General features: G+C 45.3%; 1 protein-coding gene and 5 non-coding genes across 6 annotated transcripts; 3 read left to right on the plus strand and 3 right to left on the minus strand.

Moving 5' to 3' along the window:
• The first annotated feature begins 3,130 nt into the window (after positions 1-3,130).
• On the plus strand, positions 3,131-3,203 carry Trnar-ucg (transfer RNA arginine (anticodon UCG)). The gene has a single exon. It is a non-coding gene; the product is annotated as a tRNA-Arg (tRNA).
• Positions 3,204-8,683: 5,480 nt separating this feature from the next.
• Positions 8,684-8,771, minus strand: Trnay-gua (transfer RNA tyrosine (anticodon GUA)). Its single transcript is given in 2 exon segments — positions 8,684-8,719; positions 8,735-8,771. It is a non-coding gene; the product is annotated as a tRNA-Tyr (tRNA).
• A 2,275-nt stretch (positions 8,772-11,046) lies between these two features.
• On the plus strand, positions 11,047-19,919 carry Btn1a1 (butyrophilin subfamily 1 member A1). Its single transcript, XM_075971037.1, has 7 exons — positions 11,047-11,173; positions 11,700-12,050; positions 15,226-15,507; positions 16,395-16,544; positions 16,951-16,971; positions 17,067-17,093; positions 17,522-19,919. The coding sequence occupies exons 1-7, from the start codon at positions 11,095-11,097 to the stop codon at positions 18,184-18,186; spliced, it is 1,575 nt and encodes a 524-aa protein (XP_075827152.1). The 5' UTR covers positions 11,047-11,094; the 3' UTR covers positions 18,187-19,919.
• Trnae-uuc (transfer RNA glutamic acid (anticodon UUC)) lies at positions 12,956-13,027 on the minus strand. The gene has a single exon. It is a non-coding gene; the product is annotated as a tRNA-Glu (tRNA).
• A 3,868-nt stretch (positions 19,920-23,787) lies between the features above and the next one.
• On the plus strand, positions 23,788-23,870 carry Trnal-cag (transfer RNA leucine (anticodon CAG)). The gene has a single exon. It is a non-coding gene; the product is annotated as a tRNA-Leu (tRNA).
• Positions 23,871-26,879: 3,009 nt separating this feature from the next.
• On the minus strand, positions 26,880-26,953 carry Trnat-agu (transfer RNA threonine (anticodon AGU)). Its single transcript has one exon. It is a non-coding gene; the product is annotated as a tRNA-Thr (tRNA).
• Positions 26,954-27,473: the final 520 nt, after the last annotated feature.

Genomic DNA, 27,473 nt, shown 5'->3' on the forward strand with positions numbered 1-27,473 from the left:
AGGAGCTGGCAGGGCCTCTGAATTGTGTGATGAAGATAGGGCGTGGGAGAGGGAGGCCCCATAGCAATTATGCGTGCATGGTGTGCCCTAAGAGGAACATTTACGAGCTTGTGCCAACAATGACTTACTTTTAACTTCTTTAAAGTGCTTAACTGCCATGCACGCATATGAGCATAAAAATCCATTCTCTTCTTGAGCGCTGGGGTTTAAGGCCGACAGGTTTTCCTCACCTAGTTTAGTGTCGTTCTGTTTGAAGAGAAATAGGGCGGTCAATTTGTCTAAAATTGCGTTTTCAGGTATGTCCTGTTCCTTAGTTTCTCCTTCTATTCTTGGGATCGTCATTTACCTTTTTTCACAGAATAGAAATCAGCTCTTTTTCTCTCTTTTTTCCTCACTTCTAGGTCTGAATGTAATGCCTTGTGCATGTTAGGCAAGTGCTTCTCCACCGATGTGCACTCTAGAACCCTGCTATTTTGTTTTTGGTTTTTTTTTTCTTTTTTTTAATACTGTGTCTCAGGTAGGCCAGGCTATAGCCAAGGATGGCCTTGTACTTCTGATCTTCCTGCTTCCAGCTCCCAAGTGCTAGATTACAGATGTTCTTCATGTATATGTGGTGCTGGAAATCTAACCCAGGGTTTCATGTGTGTTATACAAGCACTCACATCAACTGAGCTCAGCTGTCAGGAGCCGTGTCCTCCTAAAATCATTACAGGAACCATCACCCTGGGGAGTCTGCAGAGAGCCCCACACCCCTAATTGTGTTAGGAATCGTTCTATTGACAGAGCCTACCCCACACCCAAATTGGCTGTTAATGGAGAGCTATCTGTTAGCGGAACCCACCCCACATTCCAAACTATCTAGAGAACTAGGTGTGTCATCTCCTAGTTGTGACTTCCTGGCCTACGTGACCAACACAAACCACGTGACCACCATGGACCACGTGGCAAGATTCCATGCCCCCGCCCCCATCCCAAGCCAAACTCCTTACCCTATATAAGCTGTACCCCATCTCTAATAAACGGAGGCTTTGACAAGAAACCCCCCCCACCGCCCCCCCCCCACCCCCGCTTAGCCTCCTTCTTCTCTCCTAGCCCATTATCTTCCAGATAGTGCCTCTCCATGACCCTGGAATAACTGAACTGCCAGGCGGGTTACAAACCCTAGACTAAGTAACCCGCCAAGGCAATCAACACTCAGCTTCCCCTGCTATTCATTGTTTAAATTTACTTATTTTTGCCGGTTGTGGTGGCACACGCTTGTAAGATTTGCCGAAAGAGGCAGAGGCAGGAGGATAATGAGATCTCTCAGCAGTTGTTAATTGCCTGTAGTCTTTATCTAGGAGTGGAGCTATGAGATTTCCGGCTTCTTCCTTCCTCATTAGCATGTCTTTTGGTGGTGTGATTTTTCAGGTGTTGTTTAGGCAGCCCTATTATTTATCGTAAAAATACAGCTTCCCTGTCTTTTCTTTTTCTTTCTTTACTTTTTCTTTTCTTTTTCTTTTCTTTTTTGAGATGGGTCACACCACCACTTCCCACTCCTAAGTGATTAAATTCTAGGAGGGAAACCAGATGTCCTAGGCAGTTTGCTTGCATAAGGAGAAAGTGATAGAGAATGTTATACACAGAAATCCTGTGCACAGGTTCTAGACCATAGAACTGTCAACGTGAGCACTGCATTGTTGGGAGGCTTGGCTGAGGATCTGTCTGAAGTGGTCTTGTGTGGCACTCTTTCTGGGAAGACAGGAGCAGACCTCTGTTCACCCCAGATAGAGAACCAGGGAGAGAACAAAGTACAGATACTGTTAAAGTCTAACTCGGTGAACCAATGAGTTTTATTAGGGTTTGTGCTGAATAGTTTTATGTCAACTTGACCCAAGCTAGAATCATCTGAGAGGAGGAAACCTCAATTGAGAGAATGCCTTCAGAAGATCAGGCTGCAGGCAAGCCTGTAAGGCATTTTCTTAATTAGTGATTGAAGCAGGAAGACATGGGCTGGTGCTCCTGGGTTCCATATGAAAACAGGCTGAACAAGCCATGAGGTGCAAGCCAGCAAGCAGCACCCTGTCATGGCCTCTGCACCAGCTCCTGCCTTCAGGTTCCAGCCCTGCTTAAGTTCCTGTCCTGACTTCCTTTGGTGATGAACTGTAATGTGGAAGCATAAGCCAAATAAACCCTTTCCTTTCCAAGTTGCTTTTATCATGGTGTTTCATCCCGTCAGTAGTAACTAAGACATTAGTGACTTACAACAATAAACGTATTGCTATAAGACTACGTATAGCAATAAAGTGAAGTGTTACTTACAGGCGCAGAAATGACCCAAAGACAACTCACCAACATTAGCATTAGTGGCAGCTCATAAAAGCTGGAAACCTGTAGACATCTCAGCAGATTGGAGAGTAGTCTGTCCAGGCAACATAATTGTTCCAAGCCTCTTTCTTGAAGGCAGCTTGCCTGATTTCTGCTTCTTCCAGCCAGACAGCTGGTCTCGACTTCTAAGGAAGTTCAGCTTATCTGAGAATGTCAGCAATCCATACAGTATACTATGCTTAGTTGGGGTGTGGGGGCCAGTGTATCTGGTCAGTTTCAGGGACACAGCTATCGAGTTATTTCCCAAATTTAACAAGCTTCCCTGCAGGATGAAGTCTTCCACCTCCCTTAGTATATCCTGTTGTTTTCCCTCCCTTAACACCCTGTGTCTTAAAGAGCTTCCTCCGGCTTGGAAAGGCTGCGGTGCTGTCAGAAGCAAGCACTGTTGACCCAATGTTGCCTTTCAGCCACCACAGAAGGAGCAACAGTCTCTAACCATCAGATTGCAGGATAACAAGGATTTCCACGTTATTTTCATAGGATCAAACACTTTGTTTTTTTAGAACTGATGTTACATCAGATACACTTACAGCTGTCTTCTCTGTATCTGGCCCTCTTATTTTTTCTCATCCTATCTTTTCTACCTTTAGGAGGCCTGAATCACCAAATTTCTATCTTCAAGGATTTCTGATTGAAACTCCATGATAGTAAATTTAAACTTATTTCACCAATAAATTTGTAATAACAACATCGCTAACAATCACGAGTCATGAAGAGAACAGTTTTTTTCGAATAACAAATGAGCAAGAGCCCCTCCATGTGGGACCACGTGGCCTAATGGATAAGGCGTCTGACTTCGGATCAGAAGATTGAGGGTTCGAATCCCTTCGTGGTTGGTTGGTATCCTTTTTAGATCTTATTTTCGACCTAAATATTAGGCCACCTGACAACCGCCTTCTGACACAGCTATTTACTACTGGTTAAACACAGAAAAGACCAAAAACATTAAACTGAATCTAATCACCCAATACTAAGAGATACAGATTTTTCAGTTTAAAGACAGTAAAAAAAATAAAAGCTGCCTCAAGAGAAAACGGAGCCTAATCCCTAAGGTGAGATAGTCGAAAATACAATTTAATTGAGTTTGATTTTCAGAAAACTCTTTTTGTTTGTTTATTTTTGTTGTTTTTCGAGACAGGGTTTCTCTGTGTATTCCTAGTTGTCCTGGAACTTTCTGAGGACTAGGCTTGCTTCAAACTTAGAGATCCACCTGCTTCTGCCTCTCCAGTGCTGGGATTAAAGAGAAAAGTCTATATCAGAGCAAAACAACAAAACAGAATTCTGGGAAAGTGCGGTAACCCCCCCCCAAAAAAAACACCACTGAAGTTGCCATTATAGTCAAACAATGAACCAACTAGCTAGCATGACTGTAATCCCAGCACCCAGGAGATGGAGACAGGAGCATCATTACACGTTTGATGACCGCATGGTCAATACAAGCAGTTTCAGCCAAGTTAGGATTATTGAGTGAAACATGATCTCAGAGGAAGATAGAAAGAGAGAGAGAGAGAGAGAGAGAGAGAGAGAGAGAGAGAGAGGAGGGAGAAAGGAGAGAGACGGATATTTTAGAGAAATTTTAAAAAGAACAGAATATTATTAGATACTCCTAAAGAATTGCTACATTGTCTTCCATTGGACAAGGACACAGTAGTTTTATCAATATATATACTCGTGTGATTCATGTTTGTATATTTATATATTTGATCATATGCGCCCTAGTTAATTTAATGCCATTCAATTTTTAAAAAATAGATGAAACTAGTAAACAGTTACAGGTTGACTCTAGGTGATGATGAATTACAGACAGATCCCTCTTTTCATCTTCTTTATATGTTGAAAAACATATATACGGCTCCTGGTTACACACAAGTAACCTTTCAGACCCCACACTCACACTTGAGTGTGTCTTTTCCTTTCCCTGGATGCCTCTCTCTCTCTAGAATGTCCCATGCATAAGTCACACTGAAGGCTCAGCAGGTAAAGGCACTCACCATCAAGGCTGACATTTAGAGTTCAGCCCCTGAGACACACATGAAGGAGAGAGCTGATTCCTGGAAGTTGTCCTCTAACCTCTACACGCACGTGCTCCTACACTCGTCGTCCCCCATCAATCCGTTCGTCCATCCATCAATCAAAATAAACAAATGTAATCTGTATTCAAATCCGTTCCTAAAAAACTCCATTCTGCTTCTTGGTTCATCCTAAAGTTCCTTTCTGTCGTGAAGTCAAGAATCCCATCTTCACTTGAGTATCTGAAAAAGAAAAACTTCCTCAGGCTGCCGTAGGTGGCACTGGGGAGCTGTGTTTCCCATCCAATCCCCACAGCCACAGACAAACCCTAGTTGGGCAGCTGGTGGACCTTGGCCAGCAGGCTTCACATAGCCACAGGCAGTCAGGACCCTACTACCAGTCTCCAAGCTCCTACAGCACCCACCCCAAACTTGGCTCCCCACTGAGAGTTGTCAGATACGGAAAACTCTTGACATCTGAAGCCAAAAGGAACTTCCCCCAGGTTTCTCAGAACAAAAGCTGAGACATAAAGCATGTTCATTCATGACACACTGAGAATCAGATACTCTAGGAGGGAACAGTTGTTTCGTTGTGAGTCTAATGCCATTCCCAGAAACGCAAACCTTTAACACGCTCAGCTGCTTTCCACACACTTAACTCACCTGGTAACTGAATTTCAGTCTTGCTTACTTTCCAGAGAAACTAAGAAAGGGCCTTGGGAAAGTCTGGGTCGCCCTTGTCCCGATTATTCTACAAACAACAAGCCTTTCATAAACACCAGTGCTGCCACAGAACTGTCACCTAGAGTGTGTGGGGGCCACTGACTTCACTGCACGAGGAGTCAGAGCTCCCAACCCCCACCCCCAAGATCTCTAAGCCTCAGGATGATTTAAAGACAACATTTTGGAGATAAGGACAGAAAGGAAAAAGATGGTAATAATTGTTTTTCAAGTTTTAGGTCACAAACCCTCTCTTGGAAGTTGACCACAACAGCGGGCCCATTTCTTCTTCCCTAGGTTGCCTGAAGGCAGGGTAATTCCTCACTCTGGGTGACAGTGAGGGAGGGGAGATTGCAGGCAGAGTGTGTCTGGAGAGGCAGTGGCTAAGAGAAGCAGAGACCCGGAGCTGGTACTGACAGTGGTGAATAGGCCTGAGAAAAGTCCTGAGAATCCTGGCAGTTTACAGCACAGTGTTCCTTTACTTAGAGGCAGTTGTCTTCTGAATCTCACAGCCCTTGAATCTCAAGGTACCGCCTCTTTGTTTCCCGGTTTGCTTCTGGCATCTCTCTGACAAACATCACTCCACAAGTCCCCAAGGGCGGCAAGATTTCCACTCAGTTTGGAGATGGGGAGTTCCTAATCCCACCTGGTCCCTTAAGAGTCCCCAGTAGCAGGGGATCCTGGCCTATGCCTTTAATCTTAGCACCTAGAAGGCAGAGGCACATGGCCCCCTGTGAGCTCAAGGCCAGCCAGATCTTTATATTGAACTTCAGGACAGCCAGGTAACATAGTGAGACCCTGTCTCGAGACAAAGAGTCCCCCAAAAAGCGGAGCTCCCAGTAGCCACCAGTGAACTTGCCCTTTGTTAGCGCTTCCTTGTCTACGCATCCTCACTGTGTTTCTCGAGATCCTCTCCCAATACATTACAGGCATCCAAGTCTTAGTTTTTAGGGTCTGCTTTTGGTGAAGACAAACGGACACAAGGTTTAATCAGGGGCCACAGAGGGGCCTCACTGGTAAGAGGATGAGAGAAGGCCATTTTTTAAAAGCATCTGGGTCTTGCGTAGCTCAGACTGGCCTTGAATTCTGTCGTGCCCCCCCACCCCCCAACTGCCACACCTGAATGTCCTGGATGCTGCTGGATCGTGACACGTGGTGGTGTGAGGACCTGACTTTGCAAACTCCATTTTAAAGAAGGGGCTTCATCTTAAGGCATATAACGAGCAGGGGGCTGATCTCAGATCCGGAAATGTGCTGCAACAGCAGAATTTGAACAGATACCCCGAAAATAGTCCATCAGAGAGCTAAGGAGCAGGGCCATAAAATTTAACGAGGCCCAGATGTTCCTGGGAGGCATCCTGTTCTTGAAGATACCCTGTCAGTTATTTGTGGCTCATTGTTAGGTTTTCACACCCAAAAACTGACCAATGGTTTCAGTAAGTACCTTACCCTATGCCCTCCTTATCCGATCCCTAGACAACAGGACATGAACTCCCTTTAAAAGTTCTACCCTTCCAGGGTTCCCTGCCACACTTTCCTCCTCACCATGCTGCGGTGCTGGAAAGGTGTTGATCCAAATATGAGTTTGGATATTTAAAAAAAACGTCATGTAATTTGCATTGGAAATCTGACTCCGTGAATTCATTTGCAGACCAGAAACTTGGGCATAACGGTGGGTGTGCACCACCACACTGGGCCGAATAGCAAATGTGTAGGTGTTGCTGAACCATGAGAGTGCGGCTTTGCTCACACCACCCCAGCCTGTCAGCTAGAGGGAAAAGGCGCCCCGCTTTGGCCAGTTGTGCAGTAAGGCCACAGGACAGTGAAAAGACCAGAGTGAACAATAGACAGAGATAACACAGAGGCTGCAAGGGGTAGAGCTCAGAGAAGGTCTTGTTGAATTCTCTGTCCATCTTGTTCAGTCCAACCTCGGTTCATTGGCTTCTGTTCAGTACTCTGGTGACCCTTTCACCTTCTCCAGACCATCTCCGAGTCACCTCATTTCCACATCCCTTACAAATATGCAAATTCCTTCATATTACCCTAGGCACGGGGTTGGTAAATAGGAACATGACTTCAGAACCGTATTGTCAAAATGTCATGCTGTTGTATCGGGTGTATGTTAATCATGTGTGCTCCCTAAAAGAGCAGTTGGCCACGAAGATCAATGGCAAGCCAGTTAGGAGCACAGAACTTGCAGGCCCTCGCTCACTCCAGCCCTTCCTCTTGGCTCAGCTTAACCAGAACTGTCACACAGCTGGCTGCTGCCTCGTCCCTTGGTTCTGCACGAGAATAAGACCAAAAGCTGCAACCCTTTGACACTGAGACATCTTTGTCATCTACAAAGTACACATTGGTGTTGGGCCACCACTGCCCGGCAGTAACAACTTTTTTAAAGACTTATTTTTAACTGTGTATATATGTGTCCACCCAAGTGTGGGTTTGTGCTCATGAGTGCAGATGCTCAGGAGTCCAAAGAGGGTGTTGGAGCCCTGGGGTGCTCACGAGCCACTCCACACAGGTCCTTATAGGAGCAGTCTGTTTTCTTAACTGCTGAAACTTCCTTCCAGCCCACTGACATTTTTATTCGTCAGTCTGATAAGCCAGGGCGTATTTAAATGTATTGCATAAAACGTTTTAAAACAAAAATTACCCACAACTGATGAGGCAAGAATTCAGAACTAAAGAGTTGGTATTTTGATAATGTGCATATCCTGTAGGTATGAGCAAGCTGAATGGGGCATTTCTGATTGACAATCAGATATGCAGGGATTGCTACCTTCTAAGCCCTCTTGCCCGTCCTTAACGTGCAGAGAAATTTTAAGCAAAAAATAGTATAACTAGATTTGTATTTGGGAACAACCCGATCTTGGCAGTCCAGTGGGCCAGCTGGGGTAGCTGGCCTTGATCTTAATCATGGTGATTAAGAGAAAAAATAAAACTGAGGAGAAATTTTGCCAACAATATAAAGCAGTTACTTTAAAATTCTTTTCAATTTATTTGTAGGCATGTATGTTTATTATGTGTGTGTTGGTGCCCCGAGTTCCCTGGAACTTTAGTTACATATGGTTGTGACCTTTCATGTAGGCGCTGGGAACTGAACCTAGGCCCTCTGCAAGAGCAGCCAAGCTCTTAACTGCTGAGACATCTCCCCAGACTCCAAAATTACAATACAGTTATTAACTTTAATTTCTAAACTGTCCACCCGGACCAATAAGAAGCATCATGAAGCCCCATTCTCAAAACAGACAGCAACTGGTCTGGACAGCTCTAGCCTAGATTATATCAAGTGGTTTGTCAATGCGTTAAAAATGACCAGCCTTGCTATCATAAAAAGACTTGATGATAATAATAATGATTTAACAAATTTCATATTTCCATAGTAAACATATAATACCTCTCTTTGCTGGCAGAGTCGAATGTATGATCCTTTCAGAGATAACATATATATACCCTTTGATCAAATGGTAATATTTATAGAATTAGATCAGATAGCATATTAGGAGCTATCAAATTTATGAACAAGGAAGGTTTTGTTCCGACCTCTCTCTCCTGCCATCGTGTGTCCTGAGCCATAAAAACACTTCTCCTTCGAGCCGGATTCGAACCAGCGACCTAAGGATGTCCAAATGACCACTCTACAGTCCTCCGCTCTACCAACTGAGCTATCGAAGGATGATAGAGACAGTTTCTAACAAGGTCTCAAGTAGCTTATCCTGGCTTTAAATTTAGTCTATATTTGTGAATGGTTTTGAATTTTTGATCCTCCTGCCTCCAGCTGGGATTGCCGGTATGAGCCACTATGCCTGATTTTAAACAGCGCTGAGGATCAAGCTCAAGGCTTCACTAATGTAAGGAGGACCAAATGCCAAGTGCATTATTTATAACAGAAAAAAAACACCAAACATCCCATAATCTTGGCAATTACATACTTTTTTTTAAAGCAATGCTTTGAATTATTCAGGAAAACTTACTAATTGTTTCTATGATTACACAAATATGAAATAAATACCAAAACAATATACGTCAACTATCATTAACTGATGGGTTTGTGGTGGTTTCATTTATAAAAATGTTTCTCTTCATTGTTTCATTTTTTGGTAATAAATGTAAACTCAAAACAAGACAAGGAATTGCTGATCTCATGAGTGACTTTGGCAGGGAGAAGCTCAAAGTCCTTGTGAGCTGGGCAGTTGTACCACCGTGAAGGTGGGTGTCCAGTAGAATCCTGCAGCCCACACACCAACTCCTGAAAGTGTCCCGAGTCATTGTGGCCTCAACCTTTAATTATTCACAAATGTGATGATAGAGCAATTTACTTTCTGGGCTCCAATTCTTTTTCTTCCTCTTCCTCCTCTTCTTCTTCCTCTTCCTCCTCCTTTTTATTCTCCCACACCACCCCCCATTCTTTTGGTTTTTGGTTTGTTCAAATCAGGGTTTCTCTATGTAGCCTTGACTGTCCTGGAATGCACCCTGTAGACCAGGCTGGCCTCGAACTCATAGAAATCCACCTGCCTCTTTGAACACACAGAGATCCATCTGCCTCTGCCTCCCGAGTGCTGGGATTAAAGGCGTGAGCCACCATCTGGCCCAACTGGGCTCCTATTCTTTTGCCTGCTTTGCTTCAAGTACTCTTCCACCTCCTTACTCAGCATAATTCAAACAAGGTATTATTAACATTAGTCTTTTGCTAAAAACAAAACAAATCAAGCAACAACAACAACAAACCCCACTACCCCAACAACAACCATAAAAAGACACACACACACACACACAAAAAAAAAAAAACATCAACTCTCTTTTGTTTTATTCAAACAAGTTCTTTATATGTAGCTCTTGCAAACCTCAATCTTGCTGCGTAGCCTAGGTTGGCCTTAAATTTGCAATGATCCTCCTGCCTCCTGAGTCCTGAATTTACATGGGTGAACCACCACACTGGGCTTATTGTCCTTTTCCATGCTAAAATAATTGAAGCTACAGGGGTAAATTAACTAGCTGATGGCCTCACTCATCATTTTAGTTACTCAGGTTTTCTGTCTTTTTGTCCTCATTCCTTGTATTCAGTCCAGTTCTTCAATGCATAATCTGTTCTCTTGGAAGAGGATGAAGAACAGCAAACCACTGGACTACCAATCTGTAGTTCACATCCTTGGAGAACTGGTTTTTGTTTTTTCCTAAGAAAATACTTTTGGCCACCCCAGGGGTGGGGGTGGGGGCAGGCTTCCCTAACAGCCCACAACCCCCTTCCTCCTGCTGGCTCTAACATTGGCCCTAGGGCTACAAACAGCTTTTTCTTTTGGTTACTCTGGCTCCCGTTCCTTTTTCCTCCCTGACCACCGAAGTGGGTAGGTGCTTCACTCTCAGCTCAGCGAGACACAGAACAACACAGCTCTCTTTGTCCAGCTCCTCTGTGCTAGGCTTTCTGCTCCTCAAGCTCCTCAGCTCTGCCCCTCTCTTCTCTCTAGACAGGCAGGACTGTAGCTCAATAGGTAACTCACGGAGATCCTCCAGGGTGCTGAGCTTACAGGTGTGAAACACCACGTCCCCCTTCATTTCATGTTATCCGTGTCTACCTTGATGGCTTTGTCTTTATTATCTTTTCTAAGCATGAATAACGAGATGTTCTACTCAATATGATTTGATTCTATTTCTGCTTCTTCTTCTCCTCCTTCTTCTTCTAAATGCAGAGATTCCACCATTTCTTCATTTATCTGAAACCGTGTCTCAGAGCTCCCTTCTGGAGACAACTAAGGACTGGATGACCCAGTTTGCTATTTTGTGCATGCCTGACTGGACTTAGAGAAGGGTGTGGATGGCCACTCTTGTAACATGGACTGAAAAATTACCGTTTGGGGGAGGTACAGTGCCCTTCAGGTTGGAAAGAACTGGTGGCGAGCAGGGTGCTTGCAGAGTCAATAGTTACCCCTTGACCATTTATCTCCCAGCCTGAAGCTCCTGACGACTCCATCAGCAGCCTGTTGCCCCAGCAAAGTTGGAGATGGCAGTTTCCCCCAACTCCTGCCTCTTGGCTTATCTGCTCACCTTCATGGTCCTGCAGCTGCCCACGCTGGATTCAGGTACGTCTGTGTTCTAACCATCTCTTTGATGCAAGGATGGAAGGTCCCTGTAAATGTCAGTGACCCAGTGTGGCTCCAAGTGGGGACCTCCACGAGAATTCAGTGGATTCAAAGAAAATCCACCCTGGTGGTAGTGCATGCCTGCAGTTCCAGCACTAAGAAGGCAAAAGCAGACCTTTATGGATCCAAACCTGCCTAGTCTGGATAGAGATAGCCTGACCAGCTGGGGCTGCATAGGGAGACCCCGGGGTTTTTGTTTTTGTTTTTGTTTTAAATCAAAGGAACTGGAACGCTGGGTGTGGTGGTGCACACCTGCAATGCTAGTTGAGAGTCGAAGGCAAGAGAATCCAGGCCACACAGTGAGTTGGAGGCCAGCTTGGAATTTGTGGGATCCAGTCTGAAAAACAAACAAAACAACAACAGGAATAGTAGGCAGCTTGAGCTCCGTACTTTACGAGAAGCCAGTCTGGTCTGTAGGCCCTCGATCCCATCCCATCGTCCCATCTGATCTCATTTATCCTGGCAGCTCCCTTCAACGTGATCGCACCTCAGGAGGCAGTGCTGGCCCTACTGGGTTCAGACGTCGAGCTGACCTGTCGCTTCTCCCCAAACGCGAGCGCGGAGCACATGGAGGAGCTGCGCTGGTTTCGACAGACTAGGTCGCCGGCTGTGCTTCTTTATCGGGCTGGTCAGGAGCAGGAGGACCAGCAGATGACCGAGTACCGCGGAAGGGTGACGCTGGTGACCGATGGGCTCCCGGACGGCCGCGCTACTCTGCGGATCCGAGGTGTCAGGGTCTCGGACCAGGGGGAGTACCGGTGTTTTTTCAAAGACAAGGACTACTCCGAGGAGGCCTCTGCGCATCTCAAAGTGACTGGTGGGTACACAGAGGGCTGCGTCGCCGAGTCACTTCGCCCTAGACGCTCACTTTGGGAACTACCGAGTTCATTCTCCAAATCACTTTGAGGTTGAAGAAGGCAGGCCGGCGCCGAGTGGGAAATAAGTGGGAAGGGGCTCAACCAAGGGGGCGGGAGACTGAGCGAGATGTCGTTCCTGCGGATACTTCATTTTAATTCTCCGCACTTTCCCCGTCTAGAAGAGACTGTTTCCTCCAAAAAATGCATAACGCTCCTAATTTAATTTAGTTTTTGAGACAATATTTGGCAATCCTCCCGCTTCTACTACCACAGTGCTTGGATTACAGGTGTGCACCATCGCCTCTGGCGATTACATTCTTTCACAAAGTACATCATAATTCACCGGATCAGTTCCCAGAACCGGTTTAAATTGCGTGTGTTTTCACGTTTATATAAGTCTGTCGTGAGCGTCTCAGATGCTCTGAGCAGCTTCGTGGATTAGTGCCTAAGGACACATTATAGAGTGTGGTGCGTTTCTAATGTTCTTCATCTGTCCCCAAAAGGTTTTACTTTAACTCACCCCCCCCCCAACCGCGAGATAATATGGAAAGAATACATTGAGCTCTGACTTCCCTGCTTGCTATGATCAGAATCAAGCAAACCGCCCACTCCGTGTCTCCTACTGTAAAACCAGTAAACTATATACAAGAATTCGCAAAAAAGGAAATACAATTTATTATTATCCACTTACTACCTAATAAGTGAAAAGTACTTTGCCAATGGTAAAAGCATTTTAAAGAATCTTCTACATCTTAGACTAACATGTATAATACATATATATTGCCTTTCTAAATTTATTGTTAGTTGACTCATTTACTTCCTTTGAGAGCAGGGCTATAGAACCAACCTACTTAAAAGAAGTTCATTCCCACACCGGGAGTCGAACCCGGGCCGCCTGGGTGAAAACCAGGAATCCTAACCGCTAGACCATGTGGGAGATGCTGTACTTGTCCTTCTCTTGCCTCCTCCTCCCAAATACAGGCTTACAGGTGCACACAATACACTCGCTCTAGGTGCTAGGAAGCGTAAAGTACTTGTATAAACTTGAGTCTTGCTGCCCCTAGTCCTAAAGTGCGTTGCGATGTTTTGCCATATCTAAAGAATCACATATCTTTTAGGGAAGTGCATCTTAAAGACTGATTGCGTATATAATTGTGTGAGGTGTGTGTGTGTGTGTGTGTGTGTGTGTGTGTGTGTGTGTGTGTGTGTGTGTGTGGTGTGCTTAAATTTAAACTGGGTGAAGTGACCGCCTGCAATTCCAGCAATTGCGAGATGGAGGCAGAAGAATCAAAATCAGCCTTGGCTACTGGGAACCTCATGAGTTCCAGGGCAGCTTCGCAGCATAAAGCCCAGCTTCAAATAACAGAAAGACTCACCTAGGTATTTGATGACATCTTTAGCCGGTCGTTGACGTCTGCTTTTAATCTCAGCCCTTGGGAGGCAGAAGTGGGAGGATTTCCGAGTTCTAGGCCAACCTGGTTTACAGAGGGCGTGAGTTCCAGGGTTGAGAGAAGCCCTGTCTTGAAAAACAAGCAAAAAATAAAACAAAACAAAGCTGGATGTTACCAGCGCTTGGGAGGCAAAGGCAGAACTCTGTGAGTTCGGGGATAGCCTAACTACACTCACTCTACAGAATGAGTTCCAAGACAACCAGGGTTATACAGAGAAACCCTGTCTCAAAAAACAAACAGAAAAAATATACTATTATTATTATCTTTTATGAGTGCTAAACCTTTAAATGATGGCCATTTTCAGATGGGAAAGGTAGTTATATGTCTACTTTGTTGTTACTGAAGTGTGTGTGTGTGTGTGTGTGTGTGTGTGTGTGTGTATGACATAGACTTGCTATATAGCAGCTGGCTAGTCTGAAACTTGCTATGCTGACCAGGCTAGCCTAGAACTCATTCAGTTGCTTCTGCCTCTTCAAAACTGAGATCCCGCACCATCACACTCTGCTGTTTTGGAGCTATGGTCTCAAACTTATTATGTAGCAGAGGCTGGCTTCGAACTTCTGATCCTTCTTCCTCCACCTCTTGAGTGCTAGGATTACAGCTGTGTGTCCCCAAGCCTGGCCCTATGTTGATTTTTATTAGGGCATAGTTGTGTGAGGAAAGATGAGGTTGAACCCATTTAGGAAAATTCTGAGTCATCAGCTTAGGTAAAGGAAAGTTAAATTATTGACTACAAACCTCAAGAAAAAAAAGAAGAAAAAAACTCCAAAATATTTTGGAGATAGAGGTATGGTGCGTAGCATGTTTGTTTAGCATGCACAAAACCCTGGGTGGATCTCTGTGAGTTCGAGACCAGCCTGGTCTACAAGAGCTAGTTCCAGGATGGGCTTCAAAACCACAGAGAAACCCTGTCTCGAAAAACCAAAAACAAACAAACAAACAAACAAAAAAAAAAACCCTGGGTGGGATCTCCGCTGTATGAAATGGTTGTGCTGGGCCGGGCGGTGGTGGCGCATGCCTTTAATCCCAGCACTCGGGAGGCAGAGGCAGTCGGATCTCTGTGAGTTTGAGTCCAGCCTGGTCTCCAAAGGGAGTTCCAGGACAGGCTCCAAAGCTACAGAGAAACCCTGTCTCGAAAAACCAAAAGAAAAAATGAAATGGTTGTGCTGGCCCCTAGGAGTAACATCAGCACTGGGGAGGTAGAAGCAAGAGGATCAGAAGTTCAAGGTCATCTTCAGCAGCGTGGCGCGTTCGAGGCCAGCTTGGGCTACATGAGACCCTGTCTAAAAAGGAGACTACCTTTCTATCCATCATGAAAAATTTCTAACCACAGTTGCCTCATCTCCCAAATCGTTTCAGGAACTTATAACTACAGAGTCTTTCTTGACTCTGGAGCTCCTAAGCCAGCTCTTAGTCATTGTTCTTGCTCTCATGATGGCTGGACAAGTACCCCCATGTCTACCCATAGACTTTTGCTGTTTTGTTCAAGGGCTGTTTCCAATAAAGCACCGTCTCTGATAAGGGATAAGAAATTATCTTTATTGTTTCTTCAGTCTTCACACAGAAGGACTAGAGGAATCCCACCTATTCCCAGCCCACTTTTGCCTCCTCTCTGTCTTTCTCAAGATTATCATGCTCCCAGGAAAACCCACTGGGAGATTAAAGCCAGCTTCTCTCTCCATAGCGCTGGGCTCTGATCCGCACATCAGTCTGGGAGTTAAGGAGAATGGTCAGATCCAGCTGAAATGCACCTCCTCAGGGTGGTTCCCAGAGCCAGAAGTGCAGTGGAGAACGCCCTCAGGAGACAGCCTTCCATCCGCAGCAGAGTCCAGCAATCGTGACGCGGAAGGCCTGTTCACTGTGGCAGCTTCGGTGATCCTCACAGACAGTTCCGTAAAGAATGTGTCCTGCTGCATCCAGAATCTCCTCCTGGGCCAGGAGAAGGAAGTAGAGATCTCTGTACCAGGTCAGCGGAACGCATATTGGACTGCCATGTTGACAGAGACTCGGGACAATATCCCCTGGGACCCGGGTCAGAAGGGACTTCATGGTAGAGTTGTCTACATCGTCCCTGTCCCAGGGGCTCTGGCCTGCTGACTCGAGGGAAGCCCTACCACCTTCATTTGAATAACGATGCTGAGGGTTGAGCTGAGTCTGGTGATAGAAGGCTTAGAGTGTGCACGGGGTCCTAGGCTCCTCCTCTAGTGCTCCATACACCACCCCCATGTTGTAAACATTCCAGAGCTGAATTTTAGGATAAACAAGTGAGATAGCGAAATTCTTTTCCTTGGGGCCTTCTTGACTGAACCCTTCTGCTTCAATAACTAGGGATTAAATTACTTTTCTGATTTGATTCTGCCCTTCTGCCCTCCCTGTACCTCTCCTTTCCTCATCCCACACTGGAGCGCCATATAGGCTGCCGCGTTCCTCCAGGAAGTAACCTCTTCTGTCGTTCCCTGGTTATTACCTCTGGTTTTGCAGGGATCGTTACCTGTTTATTGGCCAACACAGCCTAATCTGTGATGTATGTGGTCACCCTTCTCCCTTTTCCTCCAGCACCTCAGTGGTAGTTAGCAAGGGGTTTTGTGACACCAATTGGCCCATTAGATTTTTATTTTACATATCCTGGCCCTAGATGGCTCTTCGAAGCTTGTTTTTTCCCCCCAGAGTCAAATCTCTCTGAAAAGTTTAGTATGAAAGAGCAATACTTGCTGTGGGGGTTGGGGGCTGTTAAGGATATCCCCACATCCCCATCTCTATCTCCTTTGACACCAGGAGAGAAGCTGAAATTATTCAGTTTTCCAGACAATGCCCTTCTTCAGTTTGTTTTTGTTTTGTTTTGTGTTTGTTTAGCTCCCTTGGTGCCACGACTGACTCCTTGGATAGCAACTGTGGCTGTCGTCATACTGGCCCTAGGATTTCTTACCATTGGGTCCATATTTTTCACTTGGCGACTATACAAGGAAAGATCCAGAGAGCAGAAGAGTGAATTTGGCTCTAAAGGTAAGTCACAGTGCTCACAGGGCTTCTTGTCACAGCATCCAGAGAAGTGGGACTCAGGCCTGTTCCAACAAGAACGTCCAACAGGAAAACGATGGATCTTAGAATTCTGAAGTTGGACGAAACTATGAGCCTTCTAAAACAATGGGTACCTAGTGGCTTCAGGCCCTCTGGCCAATTCTAACCCTGCTTCCCAGGAAGAATCTTATGATTAAGATCTAGTCCTAAACCAGGAGGAACTTCCAGATGATTTCTTAGAAATATTGGTTTTGCCAGCAGCATTTCTGTTCCCGGTTCACTGGGTCACCGTGGATTAAACAATGTCTCTTCTTGTGTTTCTCATTCTGGTCTTCCTCCGTCCCCTTGCCTGTTATAAAAAGTCACTGAAATAATTTTGTTTCTTTTCCAGAGAGACTTCTGGAAGAACTCAGTAAGTTGTCTTCTTGTTTTTGACCCACAAGATTTATTTTCTCCCTCCTGTCTGTTAAGGCAGCACTGACAGTCTCTCTGTTTTACAAATCGCAGGGTGTAAAAAGACGGCGCTGCATGAAGGTCAGTGGTTCGGAGCTCCTCAGTGCCTCTGAAGCCCGGTCTGGGGAGTCAAAGACCTGTGAGGCTTGAACGCGAGAACACGCAAACGTCCCCTTTAGTGACAGGATAGAAAGAGGGAAGGTGACAGTGAATGACCTCAGCACCTTCTGGGAGGCGTCACAGAAGATGGATGGCTAGGCGAAAAGCCCCTTTGACACTATCCCACTAGGTACTCAGTTAAGTCATTCCGTAGTCGCAGGTGAGAGATGGGTCTGGAGAGAAGGGCAGCAAGTGAGGGGCCATGCAGCTCTCCTACTACAGGGTTGGTTCATCAGCTCCTAAGTCTGCTCCACGTATTTGGGAAGGAGAGTTAACCGGTCGGCCGAGTACCATTGCTGATTTTCTCTCTTTCTCTCCCTCTCCCTCTCTCTCTCTCTCATTGCCTCCAGTGGACGTGACCCTGGATCCAGACACAGCGCACCCCCACCTCTTTCTGTATGAGGATTCAAAATCAGTTCGCTTGGAAGATTCACGTCAGATCCTGCCTGATAGACCAGAGAGATTTGACTCTTGGCCCTGTGTGTTAGGCCGAGAGATCTTCACTTCAGGGAGACATTACTGGGAGGTAGAGGTGGGAGATAGAACTGATTGGGCCGTTGGTGTGTGTAGAGAGAATGTGGTAAAGAAAGGGTTTGACCCCATGACCCCCGAGAATGGGTTCTGGGCTGTGGAGTTATATGGAAACGGGTACTGGGCCCTGACCCCACTCAGGACCCCTCTCCCTTTAGCGGCCCCTCCTCGCCGGGTTGGGGTTTTCCTGGACTGTGAGTCAGGAGACATTTCCTTCTACAACATGAGCGATGGATCTCTTATCTATGCTTTCCCTAGCACCTCCTTCTCGGCCCCCCTACGTCCCTTCTTTTGCCTGTGGTCCTGTGGTAAAAAACCCCTGACCATCTGTCCAACTGCCAAGGGGCCTGAGAAAATCACAGTCATTGCTAATGTCCAGGATACCGTGCCCTTGTCCCCACTGGGGGAAGGCTCCGCTTCTGGAGAAGCAGATACTCTCCATTCTAAATTGATACCTTTCTCGCCTAGCCAAGTGGCACCTTAATGACTATATCAACTCCACAACTTCCCTTTTTTGTCTACTCCCGCATGCTCTGAAGCATCAGTTGCTCGCTTCCTGCAGTCCTGGTTCTTTCTGGTGGGCGGTGATTAATTCGCCTTGGGAAGGAGGGTATGCTGATGCTAGAGAGGGCAGGGAGAAAGGCTTTCCTAATTTGTTTCCGCGCCAATACTGGGGAGATTGAGAGGTGATTCCCAAACTGTTTCTAGTAGCCATATCCCTTCAGATCAGAGCCTACATAGGAGGGCTTGGTACGATCGGTCACCGGAGGGCCCCAGAGGCAATCAGGCTGGCATGAAAGGGTGGCACCAACATTTGGAATAGGGGCATGTGGAACAACAGATTTTAGGCAAGGGCAAAACCAAATAGGATGCTGGGAAAGGAAGATCTTAGGCTAAAAATCCCATAAAGAAATTTAGAGAAGGCCTGGCAGGAGTGAATGAAGTAAACTTGGTCCCGTTAGGTGCACTTGTCCTGTCCTAGGGTTTTTCAGGACTATATCTCAAAATTTTTTATTAGTTAAATTTTTTGACAGCTTCAAACATGCATATAATACATTCTAATTACTCTCACACTTCTCTATTCTCTCTTGTTTCCCTCCTCTCCCCCTCAGCAATATCCCTTCTTGCTTCAAATCTGACACTGAGTTTAAGTCAGGGATATAATGAGGGCTCTCATGGGAACATGGATTCGGCGCTCTCCACTGAAGTTTGCTGGGCTCAAGAGAAGAGGCACAACTGAACGCAATGATTTTCCTCTCCCACATCTGTCAGCTTCCTGTAGTTCAGCCGGGAAGGGTAGGGCCCCTATCGTGGCTAACTGTTGACAAAGCCAGCTTTGTTCAGGTCTAGTTCAGGAAACTACAGTACCTATGAGGTCATGATTACAAATGCCCCAAAGAGCACACTTCCCAGCTGTTTTCCCTGTCCTCTGGATCTTAGGTTCTTTAATCTTCTCTTTCAGGACGCGTCTTGAACACGGTATCTTACATTTTCTAAGTCGTGTTCTATAGGATAGAGGAGGCTGGCCCTACTTGTATGGAAGTACAGCTGTGAGCAAGCCAGGCAGGGACTGGGAGGAGTGGGGATGAGCAGGGCTAGAGAAAGAACCAGGCAGGGTTAGAATAGAGGAGGATTTGAATCAAGTCTGCCAGGTTATTTTTGCAGCTGTCAGGCCCTGCTCTTCCTTCTGTGTCCTTCTCTTTTTCCCTCCCCTCAAGGTCAATCCAACAGCACTCTATTGACTTCACTAGGTAGGTGTGTGTGTGTGTGTGTGTGTGTGTGTGTGTGTAGGTAAGTAGAGGTTTACTAAGTAGCTCAGACTGACCTTGAATTCCTCATGCTCCTGCCTCCATTTTCCAAGTGCTAGAATTTCAGCCGTGTCCAGCATGCCTAGCAAATCCACCAGTTTTGACTCAGCCTGCTTAGGGTAACATCATTATCTCTGTCAGTCTCAGCTGCGTGCTCCCTCAGGCTCCACTGCAAAGCACAACCAGCTCACAGGTACCTTCAATTCCCTCCCACCGCCATTCTTTTCCACGCTGTGCTATTACTTAATGTAGCCTATCCAGCCTTCCTGAATCCTGTTTTGTGTTAGGACCCCCAGTGTTGCACCATGATGTTCAACACAACTGGACAGCTTGTTCCTATTTGTGTCTGCTTCAGTGTCCTCCTGCTTGTTTGGGAATTGTGTATATCCAAGCACTTCCATTTCTATTGCATTTCTCCCAGCTTCCAGAATAATAAACAAACAAATAAATAAGTAAATAAAGTCTGATTGCTGAAGGCAGCTTCCGAACTTTCCTTTTTTATCCTGGTAAGAGGAACTAGATCAAAGAGAAACAGGACTGAAAGCTACCCGGGAATCCGCTGCCTGCTCCAGCAGTGCTGATCTGTATGGTCCCAGGTCTAGGCCTGCAGGAGAGATTCACCAGAAAAGGCAGGGATGGGAGCTACTCATGGGGATCAAACTACCTTCAGAAAGGCCGCTGTGCAGAAAGCTTCCTGCTCTCAGCCTCATTCCAAGGGTGGCTTCACTTCTGTTGCTGTTAAGGTAATTGTGTTGGTGAGTCAACCTGGCCACTTGCTCAGACGAACCAGGAGGGTGTAGCTCCAAGCAGAGCTCTTGCTTACCGTGCCCCAGTCTGGTGTTCCATACTTGGTGCTGCCCCTCCCCCATATGACTTTGACAATTAAGTCTTCAAACACATGACAGTTGGGGGACACAATCAGACCACTGCAGGCTCTTTCCTCCATCGCCTCACAGCACCCAATGTCCTCTCTCTCTCTCTCTCTCTCTCTCTCTCTCTCTCTCTCTCTCCCTCTCTCTCTCTCTTTCTCATACACTAGCCACCCTATGCAGCTTGTCTTACACTGTACTCCTGGGAGGAAAGCATACTTTATCTTTGCTTTAAAATAATTAATTTAAGTTAAGCATGGTGACACATGCCTGTATTCCCAGAACTCAGAAGTCAGAGGCAAGAGAATGGTCACATTTGAAGGCAGTCTGGACTACACAGTCAGTTCAGAGGTCCACCCAGGATATATAGCCACACACTATCTCAGTAAATAAATGCATAAATAGGTGTGTTTATTTGTGCTCAGATTTTACTTGTAGAAATTCACAGAAGTCATAGTCAAAACATCCTTTTAAAAAACCGCATTGGAGCCGGTCGATGGTGGCGCACGCCTTTAATCCCAGCACTCAGGAGGCAGAGGCAGGCGGATTTCTGGGAGTTCAAGACCAGCCTGGTCTACAGAGCTAGTTCCAGGACAGGCTCTAAAGCCACAGAGAAACCCTGTCTAGAAAAAACAAACAAACAAACAAAAAAACAAAAAAACGCATTGGAGAGCTGGTGAGATGATTTACCAGATAAAGTCACTTGCTAACCTTGATGACCCGAGTTCAGTCCCAGTGACTCACACAGTGGAAGGAGTTGTCCTTTGATAGCCTCATGTTTGTCCAGACCATGTTCACCCATACACACATACACATACACATGCTAAATGTGTGAATAAGTGTAATTAAAATGTTACATGCTTAGAAAAGGTAGACAAGTGCGTCGTTGTGTTTAATGTGTAATATGTATCCTAACCGGCATCTGTAAAATCTCACACGGAATATATAGAACCGTATCTCTGAGATTAGAAAGAGAAGGGGTCTCAGAACTGGGCACGGTGGCACATGCTTGTAATATCAGCATTCTGGGAACTGAGTGAGGAGCTACATAGGAAGTTTTAGGGCCCTATCAAAGGGGGCATGGTGGAGTGGAGAAAAGACCTCTGCTTCCCTGTGCCCCACAGTATTCAAGGCAAGAGGTCTGTGGATGTACTAACCAGTGGTTAGATTGTTAGGAAACACCAAGTCCTGATTCCTGGTGCTCCAGTTCTAGACTCTGCCTGTCACCTGTATGTCACTCTGTATATCACCCTAAGTAATGAGAAGGGTTACTCACCAACAAAATCACCTCATTTGTACAGTAACAGCAGCCTTTAAAAAGAACCAAACTCAGTTGGATGTGGTAGTATACATCTGTAATTCCAGCTCCTGGGAGGTGGAGGCAGGAGGATTAAGAATTTAACAACAACCTCAGCTACTGGTGTAGTGTAAAATTCAACCTGAGCTATATAAGACCTTGCCTCAAAACAAAACAAAAAGCATAATTTGAGTCAGAGTCCTGTTCCATACTGTCTTTTTTTTCTTTTTTTTTTAAATTTATTTATTAAAGATTTCTATCTCTTCCCCGCCACCGCCTCCCATTTCCCTCCCCCTCCCCCTGTTCCATACTGTCTTAAACACTTATGAATGTGGCTACACGGTGGTGGCGCACGCCTTTAATCCCAGCACTCGGGAGGCAGAGGCAGGCGGATCTCTGTGAGTTCGAGACCAGCCTGGTCTACAAGAGCTAGTTCCAGGACAGGCTCCAAAACCACAAAGAAACCCTGTCTTGAAAAACCAAAAGAAAAAAAAAATGTGGCTACAGTCTCATCGTTAAAAGAAAGATTCAGGCTTTCACTAAAGTTTAACCCTGAAAACATGCTCTCAAATCTGGATGCATGCAGAGTTTCTTCAGGTAATGAGGGCATCTTAAAAACCCAGTCAGCCGTCAGGGTGACAGGGTGTTCCTCTTAATAATAATAATAATAATAATAATAATAATAATAATAATAGCAACAACAACAATACATTTAAATTTTCTGTTATCAGGTGACACTCCCAGACATTCTGATTTAATTGATCAGGAGAGAATTGTTATCCTAAAGGGTTGTCAAAAGCATTACCTATAAACTTTCCCTACTTTCTGCTAATGTTGGGGGGAGTTTCTCTAAGAATTACAAAATACTATATTTTATTTAAGTCATGGATTTCACAACGGTGTGGAGGAACTGTTAGACACATAATGTGGAACTTTATCCCCTAAACCTACTTAAAAGTCTCAAGTCAGGATTATATATAGTTATGGTGTACAAAATGTTCTGATATGTGGAACACTGCAGAAAAGCTGAAGTTACAAACCATAACTGTTACCACACATATTTTTGTGGTGACAACCTTTAAAATCTCTCAGCAATTGCCAAGTATGTGGCACATTGTTATTAACCATATTCTTGTTTTTAAACAGCAGAATTTCAAATTCAGTAGGTCTAGGTGGAGCTGAGCACCTGCATCTACCTCGATATCTAGAGCTGTACATTTTACTCACAGTGTTAGGGATTAAGCAGTGTTTCAGTCAATGACATTTAAGCACCAGAAACCGTCCAGAAATAAGGAAAGAAAGAAGAAAGAAAAAAGCAGTTTCTAGACTAGACACCATGATTGAAGCCTGTGAGGCCACTGCGCCGGAAGCCGAGGCAGGCTTGAACTACATGAGTTTCCTAAATCTCAAAAGCTAAAACCAAGGGTGGTGGTGGAATGGGTGAAATAGTTTTTTAAGACCACAGGGGCAGAACGACTTGTCTGCGGTCCTTCGGGCAGTTAGGTGACTGGACCTGAAGCTGTCTGAAACCAGAGCTCGGTTCCTTCAATTTCTAGTAAGATTCCGGGGACACCATCCCCACCGCTGAGATAGACTGTATAGAAATCGGTCGCCCTGGTCTTGATTTGCGTTTGGAAAATCCTCTGTTGTCGAGAATTGCTATAAAGTACATTGATGGGTTTAGGAGAGAAACGATTTCTGGTTTTCGGTTTTGTTTTTGTCTCTAAGAAACTTTTGCCTTAGACAAGTGCACACAGCTGTGCACAGCTCGGAGACTCAGCCTCTGGTTGTGCCTGCGGGGAGACCACCTACCGGGGGGCCCTGGTGACAAAGTGCCCCGGGCTGGGAGTGACTGGCGGGTGAGCACCCACCGGCTTCCCGCTGAGGACTCGGAGCAGACCGTGCTGCAGCCAAGCCCGCGCTCCGCACCGGCCAGAAGGCCGAGGGTTTCAAGAGTTTCAAGCGTAGACGCGGCAGGAGGCGTTCACCTCGCTACAGCGATTTGTTTAGAACTGAAATGTCATCAAACCTCGACTGAAAGGTGGCAGAACATGGCGAATAGCATTTTAGAAAAGATAGAAGTAAAAGTCGAGCAAGGTGGAAAGCAGCAAGTCAGGATGGCCGAGCGGTCTAAGGCGCTGCGTTCAGGTCGCAGTCTCCCCTGGAGGCGTGGGTTCGAATCCCACTCCTGACAAGTGTTCATTTTAAAAATTTTGCCTTCTTTAGTAAACGTTTTACTTTTCTTTCTTAGTCTGACTTTACAATAGAGGCACTGTGTAGTTGCAAGATAGCTTGAAGGCTAGATATTTTAATATTTTCTTTCTCTCTGTTTACAAGAAAATTTATATGAATCTTAATTTTTAATTCATGACTCACTATCATCACTTATGTCTGCACTCTTACTGGCTAAGCATCTCACTGGTCTGAACTTTGTTTTTTAGGTTTCTGGTTTTGTCAGAATTGCATATATACTTATACTAGTTAAGATCCTACAAAGATACAGAACTGGTATGTATATGTCTGACTGTCTACCTATCCACATCTACTGGGATACAAGAAGACAGATGGAAAAAGGCAGATGCACAAAGAGATGTAACATGAAGGCATGGCTCACAGTTATCAAGGCTGAGAATTACCATGATCTGCTGTTTGTAAGCTGGGAACAAGAATGGTAGGTGACCTAGTTCAGTCCAGGTATGAAGTCTAGAGAGCAGAGGCTATGAAGTCAGTCAGATCATGTAGCTCCCCATCATCCCCACACCCCACTATCCCCACACCCCACTATCCCCACACCCCACCATCCCCACACCCCACCATCCCCACACCCTACCTCCACCACACCCCACCATCCCCACACCCAGTCTAAGCCTGGATCAAGCCCCACCACACTAGGGCCTTCAGTCTACTGAGTTAGGAAGTTCCAGAACTCTGGAGACCCCATGGCTGTTCAATTAGACATTTAAATTTAACCATCACACTGTTGATGCTCACATGGTTGATGGCCAGGCAAGGGCTGATCTCTAGAGACAAGTAAACAGGACTTGTTCGGGCCCAGCCCTGAGGAGTGAACAGATTTGTAAGAAACTGTTACAAAGACACGAACGGGGTGTAGTGGTGGACACCTGTGAGCTCCCCAGAGGTGAGGGCAGGAGGATCAGAGGATGGAGACACAGGAGGAGGCTAAGGCAAGTCAGTCGTTACTACAGCCAGTCAAAGTCAAAGAAAAGTATTGAAAAGAACCTCTAAGAAAAGAATTTTATTTGGCACATTTGGAAATAAAGTCTAGTCTATGAGCTTTCTGTTGCTCTGATAAAATGCTGATGAAAACTAGCCCGGGGAGGAAAGGGTTATTCCAGTTTACAGATTATAATTAATCAAGCCAAGTCAGTGCTGAAACCTGGAGGCAGAAACTGAAGCAGAGACCGATGCTTACTGCCTTGCTCCCCAAAACATCTATCAGGGGGTGGCACTGCCCTCAGTGAGATGGGCACTCCCACATCAGTCCTACAAGCAGTTCTGATGGAGGCAATTTTTCAGTTGAGGTTACCAGCTTGTCAAATTTGCAAAATATAATCACCGCAAAGACTAAAATGTAAAACATGATATGCACGAACAGGCCAGGGTAGCTTTTGGTAAATCTGAGTAGGAAGAAAATGTTGGTAGTTCTATTATGACAGAGAAATCCATACACATTGTGACAAAAGCAAGTTTAATGGCATTTTCAGTGTGTGAACTGACGTTCCCTCAGAAAAGGCCACATATTTGTGTGTGAAATGTATGATTAGTCCTCTGTGGTTTGGCGAGTTGGCGTGTTAAAAATCAAGTACCAAAATGATCTTGGGCTATCTTTAGTCCCCCATTAACCATTTATCAACCACTTTCTATATTGGTCAGGGAATGTATTAACTTAGGAACGCTTTCGCTTTCATCAACCCAACAGCTAAGAATGACATCAGAGGCATTTAAAATCTATAGTTATTTCCCCCACTTTGATGTAACCTGTTTCCCTGATGTCCACTAACAACAACCACCACAAAGCCAAAGCCTTAAAGTGAAGGCAGGCTGTTTGGACGAACCTTTTGTGATCTTAGCATACCACGCCTCTGAGCTTTGTGTCAGACCCGCCATCGAAAAATGGTACCCAAGTGCTCAGTTTCTGCAGTCAGCCTGGGGCAGATGAGTCAGGTTTGGTGAGAGGAGGAGACAGCGGTGTGCAAGAACTGGAGAATAGTCTTTACTCTTAAAATAGAGAAAGGGGTGTGTAGGCAGAGAGAAAAATCAGAGAATTTGCCTCTCATAGTCATTGCTTACAACATAGTTGGAGTCAGAAAGTTTAACTACCTCCAGAGCTGTCCTTCAGAGTATCAGGATGCTCTGTTTCCACAAAAGCAGTCAAGTCAGGCATGTGGAATTTTCTGTGCCAAGCGCTGGGAGCTGGGTCTTGGGAAATGAGTAGGGGTTTGGCAACTACTCAGTGAGCTCCTGTTTCCCTGATCTTGTGAGAATACTCAGCTCAGATAACTATACATTTTTTTCTTTATTTTTTCAAACTTCTGAAATTCTTCATGCTGCAGAAGGCTCTCCAGTCCTAAGTCTTCTTCAAGTCTCTGTGTTTCAGAGTGTCACTCACTCTGTGACAGGTGACCATACAGATGCTTTCCTGGACAAATTTTCAGATGTTTCTTTCCAAAACGCTCTGAGCACAATACAGCATTAAGATGAATCATGGCGGTTTATATAGTTGTCGGAGGTGATATGGGGCTTTCCCCAACAGGTTTATCAACCACTTCAAAACCAGGTTTTAAAAAATAAACAAAGAAAAGAAACAAGCCATTTGAGGCAGAATTCAAGAATACACCTATTCAAGATTCCTGATAAAGAAAATAGAATAGCCAGAGGTCCTGTAGTTCTTGCAGGATTTTTTTCTTTTCTGTCTGCTATCCCTGATAATAATTTTTGTGTTTGCTGGGGGGGAAGGTGGTTGTATACTACATGAAACAAAATTATAGGAACACGAAGAAATGCATAAATTTGTCTTTTAAGGAATGATCTTAGCTTTCGTTTTCTTGTTATTACTACCTTGTTTATTAGAATTCACGTCCCAATCTGCATTAATACTTTCGTTAAGTGCCTGCAGTGCATGAAGATAATTTTGATGTGACACTTGACAGAGCGGTTTACTGAACACCGGAAAACCACAAAAAGGCCCCGCTGGGATTCGAACCCAGGATCTCCTGTTTACTAGACAGGCGCTTTAACCAGCTAAGCCACGGAGCCCGCACGCGTTTTGGGCTTCAAATCAACAAAGAAAAGGAATGAACTTTGCTTTTGTTGTCTTTTTATAGCTTTCTCTTTGAAGGCGGCCCAAGCAGATCCCCCAAATCCTAAAAATGGTACCAGCTACGCGTCAAAGACCTAAGAAAACGCTCAGTTGAACTGAGTCCTCGTCGGGGCGGTTTGGGAGAAGCACGGATGAAGGAAGGCTGGATGCACCTCTGCAGCTCATCAACACGCTGATAAAGTTCCACCCAGGAAAAGTGAGTAGTCGGGGCCCCCAAAAAGGTGTGTGTGCGTGTGTGTGTGCGTGTGTGTGTGCGTGGATGTGCGTGCGTTACACCTATGTTCCCAATCCCCAAACGCTCCATGCAGCAAGCAAGTTTTTTTTTATTTTATGATTTTTAAGTTAAACTGAAATGTAAGATTTTGATCATTCTTCAATTCCCCCCACGTTCTCCCGTCCTCCTATAAATTTAGGTTTCAACTATCTCCTTCTTGGTTCTAAAATTAACGAAAAGAA

Source organism: Microtus pennsylvanicus, chromosome 4 (assembly GCF_037038515.1).
Source record: "Microtus pennsylvanicus isolate mMicPen1 chromosome 4, mMicPen1.hap1, whole genome shotgun sequence".
NCBI classification, from domain to species: domain Eukaryota; kingdom Metazoa; phylum Chordata; class Mammalia; order Rodentia; family Cricetidae; genus Microtus; species Microtus pennsylvanicus.